At 38.5% G+C, this 14,921-nt stretch overlaps 1 protein-coding gene across 3 annotated transcripts in view; it reads left to right on the top strand.

The window, feature by feature from the left end:
* Window positions 1-12,391, top strand: part of UBN2 (ubinuclein 2) — a 48,451-nt gene extending 36,060 nt beyond the window's left edge. The window contains exons 12-18 of one of the 3 annotated variants that reach the window (XR_003541017.2): window positions 818-868; window positions 2,202-2,244; window positions 2,940-4,478; window positions 7,747-7,993; window positions 8,776-8,865; window positions 9,833-11,224; window positions 12,213-12,391. Coding sequence is in view for 2 of the 3 variants with exons in the window: in XM_039391415.1 (XP_039247349.1) it covers window positions 818-868; window positions 2,202-2,244; window positions 2,940-4,478; window positions 7,747-7,993; window positions 8,776-8,865; window positions 9,833-9,882 (2,020 nt within the window). In the remaining variant the exon portion in view is untranslated. Of the gene's footprint in view, window positions 1-817; window positions 869-2,201; window positions 2,245-2,939; window positions 4,479-7,746; window positions 7,994-8,775; window positions 8,866-9,832 lie in introns of all 3 variants that reach the window. The other 2 variants (XM_039391415.1, XM_027722591.2) reach the window with 2 other exon arrangements.
* Window positions 12,392-14,921: the final 2,530 nt, after the last annotated feature.

Raw genomic sequence — 14,921 nt, 5'->3', positions numbered from 1 at the left:
TTAGTGTGATTGCAGTGGTGTAGGAAAATCTCGTCTGTTCTGGTTTGCCTACCTGGAAACAAGGAAGGGGACCAAGTTTTCATTAATTGTCTATTTATAGCTGCATTTGGATAGCAAGCTGTAGGATAGGTACGGGTCAGGAATCATTTTCACTTCCCAGTTGTCAGCTTGGGACCTGATAACATTGAAATAACAGCACGTGAACTGCTGAGATTGGTCATCCTGGCTCTTGCCATTCCTTGGCTCTGTAGTAAAGTTGTATGTGTAAGTCCAGTATAACTAAAGTCACAGAAATGGTTCAGAATAGCCTATACAGAGTACTGAAGAAAATTAGAAACAAGCTTGGCTACTGTGTCCTGACTTTCTTTAAAGCACAGAGGAAAAAAACCCACAACAGATTAAGAACCACAAACCCAAACCTATGATCACTGTGTTGGGCATGCAGTGTGAAGAGTTTACAGTAATCCTTACTTTGATATTTAAATATTTAATTAGCCTTTGAGGAGAGAGAATTCAAAATGAGTTTCTTCTGTCCAGCTGAAGGAAGTAATATTCTCTTATGTTGACTTCTCTTTGGCCATTTACTGAGGTATTTTGAATGTAAACTTAAATTATTATAATTTTTTGTTTAGCATTCTTCTGTTTATGGATACCTGGACCTGTATCATGACAGCAATACAAACTACTTATTAGCTACTCTGGGAACAGATAATCAAAGGGTGGCTCTGAAAATCAAAGCATACTTTTGTATTTTGTGGTCAAGTGCCATTTGTCACAGTAGAATCACCTCATGTTCTTTTTCTCTTCACTCTTTTAGGATGCTTTTTAAAGAAAGCCGAAGTGTTCACAATCACCTCACTTCTGCTCCGTGAGTATACTAGTGACAATTTACTAAGGTCTTTAGATGGTGGATAACATCTTTCCTCATCTTCATGCTACTTCTTTTTGGATGGAGGGAAGAAAAGGGAGGTATTTTGGGATTTGTTTGAAAATACTTACAATGATGTTTATATATTTTTTAATGCTTTAATTTAGGCATATAATTGTAATGTTCTTCTGGCATTATATTTTAAGTCACTTATGAAGTGGCTAGTAACTCAAGGGGATATTAATTCTTGAATTAATGCCTTTTACTCAAAGTATTTCAAAGCACTGCACACTGCCTAAATTTTGACATGCAGCATATTAAAATGAACTCAGGCTGCTTTTTTCTTTTCCTCATAAATATCTCTGTAATTACAGAAGGCTGTGTATCTTAGTGGATTTTATCTTCTTGATTTTCAGACAACACTGTGTGCCTCTCAGGAGCTGTCCACATTCAGCCAGAATTCAGACAAATTATTATGACTTTGAGTAACATCCAAATTGCAACCTTTGTGATAAATATGATTAACATAGGATATTTTTCTACGTAATAGCAAAACTGAATCATGGTCCACCTACAGTAAGGCTTTTTTTTAGCCAGGCATATTTCTAGTTGCTTAGGAAAGGAGAAAAAATTACCTATAAGATGTAAATCTGTTGATCCCCTTGAAGAAATAGAAATGAGAAAAGAAGGTGTGAAATGCTGAGCTTCTAAGTTGAAGCTGATGACTAATAATCCTTAATGCTGTCCTTGCTTGCATAGCCGCAGTTGGTGCTATGGTGTTCATGTACACTGCAAAAGAAAACCTGGAAGTTTGTTAAATGACTTCTTGCGACAAACCACTTTTTTGTAGTGGGGAGAAGCAACTGTTTTTATCTGGTTTGAAATAAATGAGAACAGGAAGTATCTTCCTCAGGGACGAAAACATCAACATAAAGTGAAATTATATTACTACTCTAGATGATTTCAGTGTAGACAAAGCTCTGCTAAGTAGACAAACTCGTTAAGATGCTGAAATGAATTAATATTTTGAAGATCCTCTAAATGACAAAAATAAAAAATAGGTCTCCTGATATGTCAGGTTATATCAGCAATTCAGTTGATTTTGCAAGTAATTTACATAGCTATACATGACCAAAAATGGTTTGAAAGTGTGTGTTTTTTCTTTCCCCCCTATATTTTAACCCATTTTTTTATTTCAAGGATGTTATACTATTAAAGCTGAACTCTAGTAGTCATCCTTCTAGTTTACAGGGACATAATCAGGGTAACACTTAAAACAAAAATTACTTACCTTTTTTTTTGTCTTCTGATGTGCATCTGTCTCCTCTTTTAGGGCAAAGAAGAAGGTGATTCTGGCCCCTAAACCCAAAGTGAAGGTAAATGCCTGTTTAAATATCTGAATGTTCATTCAGTGGTCCAGTATGACCATTTAATACAACCTGTGTCTGCCGCTGATCTGGGAAAATTCTTGCAGAAGGTTTCCATCAGGGTATGCTGTGAGAGCTTGTTGACTTGGTGGTGCATTACTTTAAAGAATGTAGTAAAAAATACTTCTGTGTAGCTTTCTTTTACTTTAAGCTGTATTAGTTTTTTGAAAAATTATTATGAAGAGGGACCAGTTCCAGTAAAGTTTCACATCTCTTAATGTGTGATCTGTGTATTTTCAGTTTTTATTGAATTTGGCAACACTGGAAGAAAGTGTTGTTGGGAGGATACCATAATAAGTTGATCGAGGTTCTCATTAGATGTGACTAGGTGTCATCTTAATTCAATAACAATTTTATTTGACAATCAGATTAGCTACTCTTTTCTGCACAGCATTGATTGTTCTTCACTCTGTGGGGCACTTGTAGTTATGTGGAGCAACAGCAGTAGGTCTTCAAATAAAAGTATTGAATTGGTTACCAGGACTCCAGCACCTAGATATCACAGGTATCTCAGTATGGAAATTTCAATAGTAGATCTTTTGGTTTATCTGAATTTACAGAATAATAGTATTACACTAAAGACAGCTTTAAATCTACTCCAGAAAGACTGTTAAAACTGACTTTTCCTATTTCTTTGTTGTCAGGACTCCAGTCCAAAAAAAGAACAGAAGACCTGTATGTCTTCAGTCAATTCAAGTTGTGCTACTGTACTGAGTTCCAGCACACCTGTCTGCACCCCAGCCAGCTCTAGCTGCACACCAGCTCCAGAGACGATCTGCTTGGATGACTCACTGGATGAAGACCTCTCTTTCCATCCACCCTCACTTGACTCTATTTCCGATGCTCTGGCAGTTATCAATAATGGTGCCAAGGGATCACCTCTTGGGTCCACCATAGACACACCAACATCCAGACCTCGCCCTGGGCTGAGGGAAGAGAAACTAGCAAGCATTATGAGTAAGTTGCCTCTGGCAACTTCAAAGAAAGTAGAGCCCACTCAGACATCCCATTCATCAAGTCTTATTGCTGGTCACACAGGGCCAGTACCAAAGAAACCCCAGGACTTAGTTCACACTGGTATCTCTTCAGGCCTTATTGCTGGATCTTCAATTCAAAATCCCAAGGTTTCCTTAGAGCCTTTGCCAGCCAAACTACTTCAGCAAGGACTACAGAGGTCAAGTCAGATCCAATCTGCTTCCTCTTCTTCTCAGACTCATGTTTCTTCCTCTAAGACCCAAGCAGCTGTTTCCACCTCCTCTCAAAGAACCAAGGATGCTAGTATCTTGGTATCATCTTCTGAGACTCAAGGTGGTACTTCCTCAACATCACAAGTGACAAAGGTGCACCAGCATTCAGCTGTACAGCAGAAATATGTAACTCCTTTGCAAGCAACTATTAGTAAATCGCAGACCAATCCTGTGGTGAAATTGAGTAGTAATCCCAAACTGTCTTGCTCATCACCAATCATCAAGGCTCAAGATAAGTCTGTAGTATATCGCCTGCCTTTGTCTAATCCCTCATCTGGAAGCAGCTCTCAAGTGTCTCACCCACTGGTTTCTCGGACAACATCCAGCACCTCTACCTCTAGTAACTATTTAGCCAAGGCTATGGTGTCACAAGTTTCTTCCCAGGGTTTCAAGCCTCCCTTCTCCATGGCTGCCTCTCCCAAACCTGCTGCCTCTCCCAAGCCCACTTCATCTAAGCCCTCTGTGACACCCAAGCCCAATGCATCACCTAAATTTTCATCGAAGTCCACCTCATCCCCCAGGCCTGCAACAACACCCAGTTCTTCCAGTTCAAGTGCACTAGTTTCCCAGAGTAGTCACTCCAGCAACAACCCCCTTCATAAACAGACCAGTGGTGTAAATATCAGCAGGCAGTCTCCCACAGTGAATTTGCTGTCCTCTAATCGCACCTCAGGCCTTCAGCCTGCAAAGAACCCTCAGGCTTCTTCAAAATTGCCCAACTCTTCTCCTTCTGGAACTGTTAGTAAAAATAATTTGGGTGGAGTTGGAATGAATGTACCTGCCAACAGAGGCAGTAACCTTAACTCAAGTGGAGCTAGTAGGACTAGTCTGTCTGGGGGAACAGGAAGTGGAACACAGGGTGCTACTAAACAATTGTCAACTCCACACAGACCATCTTCTGCCTCAGGGTCTCCAGTTGTAGCAGCCAGCGTGCAGGTATGCATCTTACAAGTTTACATTTGAACCTTATCTTAATATTTATCACATACATTTTGTAAACATTCTTAAAATATCTTCATTTGGAAATGTCATAAATTTAATTTTTATACTTTCCTAAGCATAAATGCTGATAGTGATGAAAAAATGTCACACTAGAGAATAGGTGTTTCCAACTGATATAAAATGTGGAACAAATCCTCAGTGTAAAAATGTTGGTTGGTCTGTAGTGTGGAACAGAATTCACTTTTTTTTTTAAGAGCACTGGAAAAGGTAAGCTTTATGTGGAAATATTTTCAAGGGATGTGGTATTTTCTTGCATTATTGGATTTGTGTATTCATGCATATTTACGTATTTGTAGTGATGGTGGTTGTGTAAAAAAGTGTCATCGTACATTTGTTGTCAGGCTGCATGGTTAACTTCAAAACTAGAGCTCAGTTGCTTGTGGTTGAGTGTAATTCAAGACTTGTATTTATAATTAACACTTGCAAGGGCTTTTGTATTTGTGATTATGTATTTTATTTTGTAGGATCTAGTCAAACTGAATGAGACACCTCATTTATATATATAGATGCCCTAGAAATTGAGAGCTTATAAGTATCATTAGAGATAAAACAAGTTAAGCAAAACAAACATTTTGAAAATACTGTTCTAAACCCCATGCAAACCTATTATTTACTCAGAAGACAACCTGCTTTCCCAAGTTGTGTTCTTCTTATTGGGAATGCTTTAATTAGTGAGACAATCTCAAGTCTTCCTCTCTCCATCACTCTCTATCCTGAGGTCTTCACTACTTAAGAAAAGCAGTGTTGCTGTAAATTATATTTTTGCTGTGCAGCAAATGACAAGCTTTGTATTTTTCTGAATAGCGCACATTCTGTTGCATGGGAGTGATGTATACTTGACTTTAGCAATGTTTTATAATCTTTTAGCTTGCCATCAAATTTCTACTAATGCAGCTGAATGACAGGAGGAAGATGATTTTTACAAGACACTTCCATGGTCTTTTGTCCTACTGTACCAAAACAGTCAACAATAAATATCTGGCAGGCTCTGACACAGTTTTTTCCTACTTCGGGTGCTTTGAATGGAAAAAAAAAGATATCCACAACCCTTATGCTGTGTAAGGGCCACTGAGGTACCACAGAAGGCCTGGAGAACAGCTGAGCCAGGTACATGCAGTTTGAGTACTCTGGAAGGTGCCTGGAGGAGACAAAAAAGGCCACAGTGAATGGACTGGGAAGAGACTTGTTACTCCTGGTGCAGTCAACAGAATCCAGTGAATACAGTCACTGTGATGTAGAAGAAAATGTGAAATGGGTGTGGTAGCGCTTAAAAACGATGGGGAAGTCAAGGGAAGTAAGCAGTGTTGTGCTGGATGATGAGATGAATTCTGGCAAACCATCCTGTAGTTAAAGGCAAGTAACAATGATCATCTGAGTAATGAAATACACTTTGGCCATAGTGATTTTGAAGAGCGCTGAAGGGGGGGTGTGTGGTAACATGAGTCCATGCTATATATATAATACAGCAAAATAAGGTGTGTTGTTGTATAGAAAGGGGCAAATCAGCTAGAGGCACTGAGCACGTATGGTATTGCTAAAATAATTATTGCATGTGGGGTTTTTGACATTTCAGAAATTACTTTAAGCTAGAAATGGTTCTGAAGAATGGTGCAAGGAAGATAAACCATGGAATGAGGCTGTTGGTGCTGTGCACACTGAAGCTTAGTCGGTGGAGTACATTCAAGAAAAGATTAGAATCAAATTACCTCCCAGTCCAAGTACACTGAAGGGGAAAATATTTGTGATCACTGAGGGCTTTATTTAGCCATAAAGGTCTAATGACTGGCTGCTAAACTTAAATGAGTTCCAGACTTGTTAGGTACAATGAACTAAGGAGTTAGTTACCCCTCTTAAAACTTCACATAAGACTGAAAGTGAATCTCTTTTCCTTTAAGGCCTTAGCGACTTAATTCCTGTTTGAGATGCTGTTAGTCAGAAGGTGAGAATGGTACCTGAGTTGCTCATTAGAATATCTTGGTCTGCTTACATTGAAAATCAAACTAGATGATTTTATTTGGTAATAAAGATGTTCCTAACTAGGAAGTTTCCAAGAAGTGTTTCCCTCCTTTCCACTTTTGATTGACACAATTATTTACCAGAATGTAAGTTTACACCTGCTGAAGCTCTTTGAAGAAAGTTACATTTTAAGAAGACAAAGCCAAAGAGTACACATGTGATTTCCTTAAAAAGCTCTACCTACCATTAGTACTTGTGAGCAGAATCTGGTTTAGACTTTTAAGGATCTTAATGACTCAGATCTACAGGACCAGGATGAACCCTTTTATGAAATATTGTACGTGAGTTAAATAGAAACATCTGAACTGCAGCTCTTTTAGGGCGTGCTCTGTAGCTCTTTTCACCACTGTACTTCTCTCTCCTCCTTTTTCAGGGAGTAAACAAGGTCTTGGCAGAGCTCAAAACAAAGTTGTTTTTCTGTTTTCAGGCATTTACAAATCCACAATTGCAAAACATAACTGTATGGTTTTTATTTTGTTGTACTTTACTAGATTGCATAGACAATGAATAGTTGCCATTTGGGAGCTGTTGTAGCTAGAATATTCTGGCTGATCTTGCATTTTTATTTTTAAACTACAGTGAATTTAACTTCATTTTGACATATCTGGAGTGGAGAGATTATTTCCCTTTGCCTTTTCCTCTGACATGTGCATCCACACATATACATACATATGTATGTCTGCATTTTGGTAACCTGACTTCTTGAAGTGTGAGGAGTCTTATATATGAATCTTAATTTTCAGAAGTCATTGCTTCTCAACAACCTCTTAAGAAATAAAGTTAATGTTCTGTTAAGACCCAGATTTGGAGAAGGAAGAGTAATACTGTACATCTGAAGAACTTCAGATCAACCTCTGATAACTTCATATTAATCAAATAGAAGATGTTGCTCTAAATTGTGACTGTAGACCCAGTGCATAGTTAGAAATGAGACCAAGGAAATGATCTGTAAGGCTGATGAGCAAAACATGAGAGAGGAGCTGTACTGTCATGTCTGAATCAGATATAATTGTGCTTGCTTACCAGATGAACACTAGGAAAGACCTAGGTGGATAAGTGGATATTTATTAATAGTTTAATACACTTCTCAACAGAGCAACACTTAACGGGGAATAGTCAATTTTTATATCCTTAAAGAATACAACTCAAAGTTTAAAAATCTTGAAGTACTGCTTTTTTTGTACAGTCAACAGCAGGAGCATCGTTACTGGCTAACGCCTCACCTCTGACTCTCATGGCATCACCCCTGTCTGTAACCAGTCAGAATGTGACGTCTGCACCATTAACTCCTTTTGGGATGCTGGGTGGCCTTGTTCCTGTGACTGTGCCCTTCCAGTTTCCCTTGGAGCTGCTTGGCTTTGGGACGGACACAGCTGGAGCGACAACCACCTCGGGATCTACCTCAGCGGCTTTCCACCACAGCCTAACTCAGAGTGAGTGGAATTAGTTATCACACTGTCCCATGAGGGAAGATGCATCCTTAAAATGAAAATTGAGAAGGGAAGCAATAAAGGTCTGAGACACTCAAATTTCGTTCTTGAAAATCCCTATAGGAAAGTAAATGTGATTTCTTCTCTGGTAAAAACTTTCTTTACGTAATTACCTAAATGTTATAAATCACTTTTGGTAAATTTAACTTCATCATTATATTCACAGTATATTTTTAGGTTTGAATGTGTTTTTTTGGGTTAACTTTTAATACCTTACCTTTAGAAAGGAGAATAGCTTAAAAGTCTCCAAATGTCACAATACAAATAAGAGACTTAATATGCTGATCCATCAAAATATCCTTAGCTCAGTAATCGCAGATATCCAACAGCTCTTCTATGAGGAACTATCAACCAAGATGGCATTTATTTTTTCTGATTGCTTAAAAAGAAATTATTTATGTTTTTTACCTATATAAATTTTTGGCCTTTGTGCCGAAGGAAATAATATGAAGGGTCACATCCCAGTAGTGAGGCATGGTCCTTGCTCTGACTTTTGATTAACTGTATCTGAATAGGTCTGTTTCTGCTGACTTGTAGCATTCTGATGGCTGGAATCAGAGTAAATATCAGCTTAATAATTGTTTTGTGTTGCGGGGATACATCCTTCAGAAATTTGTGGAAATTAGCCCCTACTACAGCTGCACTACACAAACTTGTTGTTTCACAAAGACTGCCTTTCTCCTCAAGATTTATTTTTTTCTTTGCTTTCGTTTTCCTCCCCTCAGACTTACTGAAGGGTTTACAGCCAGGTGCTCAGCATGCAGCGACGCTGTCTCACTCACCTCTGCCTGCTCACTTGCAGCAAGCTTACACAGGTAAAGACATTGTATTTTTCTTATTACTTATTTTGAACTTAAGTCTGATTTCTGCCATAGACTGAAATAAAATGTACAGCAGTAGTTAGTTTAGAGAAGACATAACACAGGGACAAACTTTGGTAGCAGAAGGCAGTACTCATTCTATTGTAGCAGTTGTTTTTGAAACCCGAACAATTGTTTTTCCCTCCATTTCTCTTCAAAGTCAGGAACAAAATAAGTTCAAAAATTTGTTCCTGCTTTATTGTAGCAGTTCTAGAAACTTAAGTGTACAAATTCAACTAGTGAGTAAAAAAGGAATATTACTTACTGGATGCTAACATGATTGTTTAGAGGCTGCATAAAGTCTTTTTCCACTCAATTTTCATTTCTCCTTTGAAGGTGAAAACTGATTTCCCAGATAAAAGCTTTTTCATATTTCTTATAAGAATGTATTCATATGTGTGAATGGTATGATGGTTTCCTAATAGGGGATCTGCTTTCCCTAGGAATTTTATCCTTGATAAGAATTGCATATTTTGATTAAGAAGAGAAACTTGAAGCAGAATATCTTATTTTTCTGTTTGTAAGACTTAGAGCTGAAAAAGTATTAGAAAGCTTTAGAAGGTTTAGAGTGTAGTCCTTTCTTTGTCACCTGCAGTGTGATTTTTGGGGGCCAGGAGAAGGAATGGGAAGGGTGGCAGTGGCTTGGTGGGCATTCTTCCTATTGTTCTGAGAGTTCTCAGCACCAAAACATTGGGCAGTGTTTTGGAATGAAGCTTGATATCTCAGGTTTCAACAATGCTGTTTTTCTGATAAACGAACTACAGAGAAAATGCAAAGTCTTCCACTCTGTAAAGACAATGTACTTTTTAATGATGCTAAAGCTGAACCTGCCACATTCCTCTCTCTCATGCTGTAAGATACAAAAACAAAAGTTCACTCATGCTTTTATTCTTCCCTTTTTTTTCCTGTCTCTCTACTGCAGATGGAGGCCAAAGTAAAGGGGACACTAAGTTACAGCGGAAAAACCAGTGACTTCTGGACAAGCAAGGGAGCTGAAGCAGTTCTGGTTGGCTGACAGAATCTGCCCAGTTGGGAAAGTGCTTATTGTCACAGGGCTGCTGTTTCTGTCGATGTTTACATATTCTGATCCTAAGCACTGTGGTGAGAGGAAGAAGAAAACTAAAACAATACTTGATCAAAGAGAGAAGGAAAAGGAGGACTGGTCCTCCTGGTCATGCAGACTGGTCATAGCTTGATATTGCCTAAAGAAACAACGTTTTTTATCTGCTCTGATTGGCTCTTAAAAGAAATTGATCGTCAAACCCACAGCAGCACCAACATTTTTGTCTGGGTGAAGTCCAATGAAAAGTGGAAACCATGAGAGGAGCTAGAATAGGTTTCTCCATTCATTGTGTAAGGTGGAATCATTCACTTCTTTAGTGCCCAGAGTGCCCAGGGTAAGATTATGTGTAGGTCCTGAGTGTATTAAACGGTTGTGGACCAAAGGTTATGTAGAATAGAGGTGGTGCTGGGATACTTTGCATTATAATTAAACCTTTACACAAATGCAGTTTTTGATAATGGGCATTTTTCCAGATTTACAAGGCTGTTTGGCTTAGGGAGCCTACAGGTGTATGCAGTCTCATTAGACAATTGTCTTCAAAAACAGATCTCCTGGTACATCAAGATGTGAGACACACGCTATTTGTTTGATTTTTTTTTTTTTTTTAAAGTACAAAAATTCTTATTTAAGGGAGGAAGGGGATGGAAAATTTTTCATTACACGAAAAGGAAGCCCACATTTGATTGGTCAGACTAGCATTTCTTTCCCACATTATATTTTTAAAGGCATGGTAATGTTTCAGTCCTTCCATTTGTTAAACTTTCTTTTACCTCTGCCACGTGCTTATTTGCTACTGAAATTGTTATGTCCTATTCATGTCTTTCATAAACAACAACCAGTTCTTTGCTGATTCTCGATCTTCATTTTTCATCTAACTCTTCCCAAAAGCCATGCATTATACTGATTTCCTAGTTAAAGAAACCTGATTGTGACCTACTCCAGAGTCAGGTTAATACTGCTTCAGGCATTAGCCAAAGAGGAGTCGTTCAGAAGCGACCAGAGGTGCCTTCTCTTCTGGGGGCTTGAATGGGTTGTCTCCAGCATTTCCAGCCCCTGCTGGCCTGGGGAGTGTCTGACCTGAACTCTTTCTTACATGGTAGCACAAGACTGCAAAGCTGGCTTTTTTTTTTTTCTTTGATAGCAATACATCAACTGGTTGACGTGTAAGATTAGAAAGTATCCAGCACATGTTGCACTTTCAACACTAGGACAGAACTTTGCTATTGCATCCCTTGCGCTGTCAGATAAAAGGTGAGAATGGCAAAAAGTTAAATAAGTCATTGGGGAAAGGAGCAAATAAAGTAGTAGGATGCCCTTCTCCTTCAGCCCTAAAACAACATTCCTTTGACCAGAGATGCTGAAATTCCTAGTAAATAGTTTTTCCAGTAGTTTGACCTGAGATCGAACCAGAGACTACTGGTTATCTCACACCTTTTAGAGCGACTTTGACCCATGAATAATTAATCTTCAGTGTTTTTTGCTAGATTATTTCGAGCTTGCAGGTTTCTTTTACATGTGATTTATTTTTCTTAGATCAGACAACAATTTCTTTTCTATTTAGAGCTCATTTTAATTTTATATAAATATATATACATAAATTTAAAATAATATATATTGTGTATTTAGTATAAAAATGTTGGGTTGAGCTCAGCAATAAATGTTTTTGCACAACACTTCTGTGAAAGACAGATTGAATTAAGATGCATTAGTTCATTAATTTCACTCCACAGCATCTGCCAATTAAATGCTTTTTAGCTAGCGCTAATGTTTTGTATGTGGCGTGTTGATTAGATAAGCTTGCATCTCCATTGAGGTTATTAAGAGTTGAAATATACAGCTGTGTAGACCCTGGCATTCTTAATACTGCACAAATTCTCTCAAAATACCATGAACTATTTAGAATGCAAGCTTTATCTGGTTTTTTTCCCTCTTTTCTCCAGGAAGGGTTGAAGGAAGACAACTTTTGTTTTTTGAGGCCCAATGGTTCTGGCAGGATGTTAATTCTCTGAACTGTGTCAAACCTGACAATTTTAACATTGCATGTAGCTAAGGGAGTTGTGGCAGTGAGCCACTGGGCAGCAATATATTTAAAAGACCCTGTCCTAAGAGTTCTACCTCTTCTATGTTTTCCTCATCAAGGCATCTCATTCAAATTGCCATCTTTTGTCTTCATACTTAATGAAATTTTAGACTGGGAGACTTGGAGCCCTTTATAACTACAGCACAAATTCCCTTTCAGTGTTCCTCTCTTCCTGGAAGTATGCCTCATCTTCAGTTGAAGAGCATCCTCTCTAAATCATGAGGGTAGGAGCAGTGCTGCCTCTGTGTCCTACTGAGCTTCTCAGTCTTGGGAAACAAGTAAACTAGTACTTCTTGTGGAAATAGTAGGATGATGAGAATAAAGATGACCATATGTTGTTTGTGACTTCAGTTCAAACAGCCCCCCAGCAGGTAACTGTTTTCAGTCATTATGCTCCTGAGCTTCTTTGGAATGAGCAACATAAGGAATGTAGACCCTTTCATTGCTGTTCCCTATTCTCCCTGGTTAAACTTAGCAAGGCCGAGTCAAAGGAAATAATAGGGTGATTCCCTACCTATGCAGGTAGCGTAGACAGGATGGGGAAGGGAAAGATTGCTGCAGCGTCCAAATGCGAAATTAGGTTAATGTTTTACTATTTTCTGCACAGCAGCTCTTCTGAAGACATTTCCCCCCAGGTTTTTACTACTTTTTAAGGGCCTTTGTTAATAAATAAACTGTAGTTGTACATACTAAATAAACCCTCAGTATTCACAAGCAATAAGAAAGCCAAGTATAGCTGTCTTTTCCAGGCAGCAGGGCTGAACTTGGTTTGGGGACTGTATATGAGCTAACATGTCAAGCTCTCTGAAAGCCCCAAACAAATGCAAGCAATAACTTCAAACATAGGTTTTAGATGTTAAAACCGTCTGGGTAGTATTTTCTGCTACATGATCCAAAGTCCCTAAAGTCGCAGTAGCTATTTTAAATCCATCGAGACACTTGCAAAGAAAGAAGGCAGGCTAAATGAAAAACAGGCTGCAAAGTTTCCTGGTATTTTGGACTAGAACTGCAGTGTTCTCCCACTCGGAGATGCAAATGGCCTAGGCCACTTTGTCCAGCCTTCTCTGTTGATTTGAGAAACATGACTAAATACTGATCAACTAAGTCACAAGTGTGGATGCTGTGGGTTTCACATCTGTTTTCTGCTAATCAGAAGTAACTTTTAATTACTTGGGTTCTGCTGTTTGTTTGAATCCGATCAAAGTTGTCTGATGCACAGATTTAGGAGTGGGACAGGTGTTAAAAGCCTGTTCCTGCAGTCCCATCATCTGACCCTTCCTCCACACTCCTTCTCCACTTGGTGCAAGACCCTTGAGGACATGAAAACAGAGAAATCTTGCAACTCTCCCAAACTGCCATCAGTTGTGCGAACCAGTAACCCTCTGGGAGTCATCTTGGACTCCAACTAACTTTATCACATTTGCTGCTACATTCGTAAAATGAACTTTTGGCTGTATTTATTAGCAAATTTTAATCTAGTTTACAGGTTGGGGGTTTTTTGTTTTCTTTTGATTAGTTTTTGCCCACAGATGGATTAGAAATGTTGGGGTGTTTGGGTTGATGGGTTGTTTGTTTTGTTATAGTTTTGTTTTGGTTTTGAGTGAATTGGTGAAAGCAAAGTGGTCCCTCTTCTGCTTTTGTTTTGGATTTATTTTTTTATTTTTTTTTTTTTTTGGTAGGGAAAACCTACAGCCAAGCCAAACTGTGGAAGGCTCCCTCCCACATCAGCTTTTCATCTTTTGCTGAACTGGGGGGAAATCATTAAAGGGACACTTGCTTTTTGTTTGGGCTTGTTTGTTGTTTTGGTTTGTTGGATTTTTTTCCATAATGAACCAGAAGGTAAAAGCAGTAGGTAAACAACTGATTAATTAACACTTTATGCAATTTTAATTTTATAGATATTAAAAAAAGGTTTGGTAGACTTTGATTGGTCCAAGCTCTGGTGAAATGGCTGTTACCCTCCATGACTTACTTGATTCAGGCTTTTGTCCTTTGTTTAAGTGCCTTTTTTTTTTATTTTATTTCCCTATCCTCTTTAAACTTTTCTCAGAGATCCTGAAGTGCTAGAAGGCATTTTGGAGGAAAATCTTAAGCTTGCCAAGATGGCTTTATGCTGTTATACTATTTTTTTCCCTTTTGTAAAGAAAAAAAACAACCAAGTGTGTAATGTGTATAACTTCATGCTGCTGTACCATGGTGTTGGTTCTGTGTGCTTGTGCATTCTTTCTCACGCACACACATGCCCACACACACACATACACAGCAATATTTCTGAAACCTGTTCATCCTTCTGCATTCTCCTGGCTCTGTCAACCTACTTAATGGTGAACGTTTGTGCAAAGATGGCAGTACAATAAAAGAGCGTGTGCATGAGTGTGCGTAAACGTGCATGAGAGAAAGGAAATGGCTAATGGGAATGAAACTTCTTGCATTTTTCTCTGAAGGTTTTAAATTTTTCTTAATTAGGTCATGAGTAAAACATTATGAGCCCTGTCTGGCAACCTTATTAGCTACTGGACTGTTTCACACAATTATTGAGGCAAAGATGTGTGGCTGATAGCCCCAAGGACATGTGGGGGAAAGAGAGTTAAAACAGGAGCTTAAATAAGTTTGAGTTGAGATGAACTGCAAGGCATCCTATGTGCAGCTAGTCACATCTGCTTAACACCGGTTATTGCAAGGATTCTCACACTTACCAAAGTTGTCACTTTCCACTGTCCGTCATAAAAGAAATTTGGTAAAACCTGCAAGAGTGCAGGTGCTAATTGAATTTAAAACTGGCTATGCTTCACATGCTGCCTAAGTTCCTCACCGTCAAGTACTTTTCCAGTTGTACTTTTTCTTAATTTATTGAGATTTTATTAATGG

The sequence above is a fragment of the Pipra filicauda genome, unplaced genomic scaffold, assembly GCF_003945595.2.
Source record: "Pipra filicauda isolate LSUMZ 115617 unplaced genomic scaffold, ASM394559v2 scaffold95_size2449627_pilon, whole genome shotgun sequence".
Lineage (NCBI taxonomy): Eukaryota > Metazoa > Chordata > Aves > Passeriformes > Pipridae > Pipra > Pipra filicauda.
Note: the sequence above shows the minus strand (reverse complement) of the source record. Positions and strands in the feature narration are given on the sequence as shown.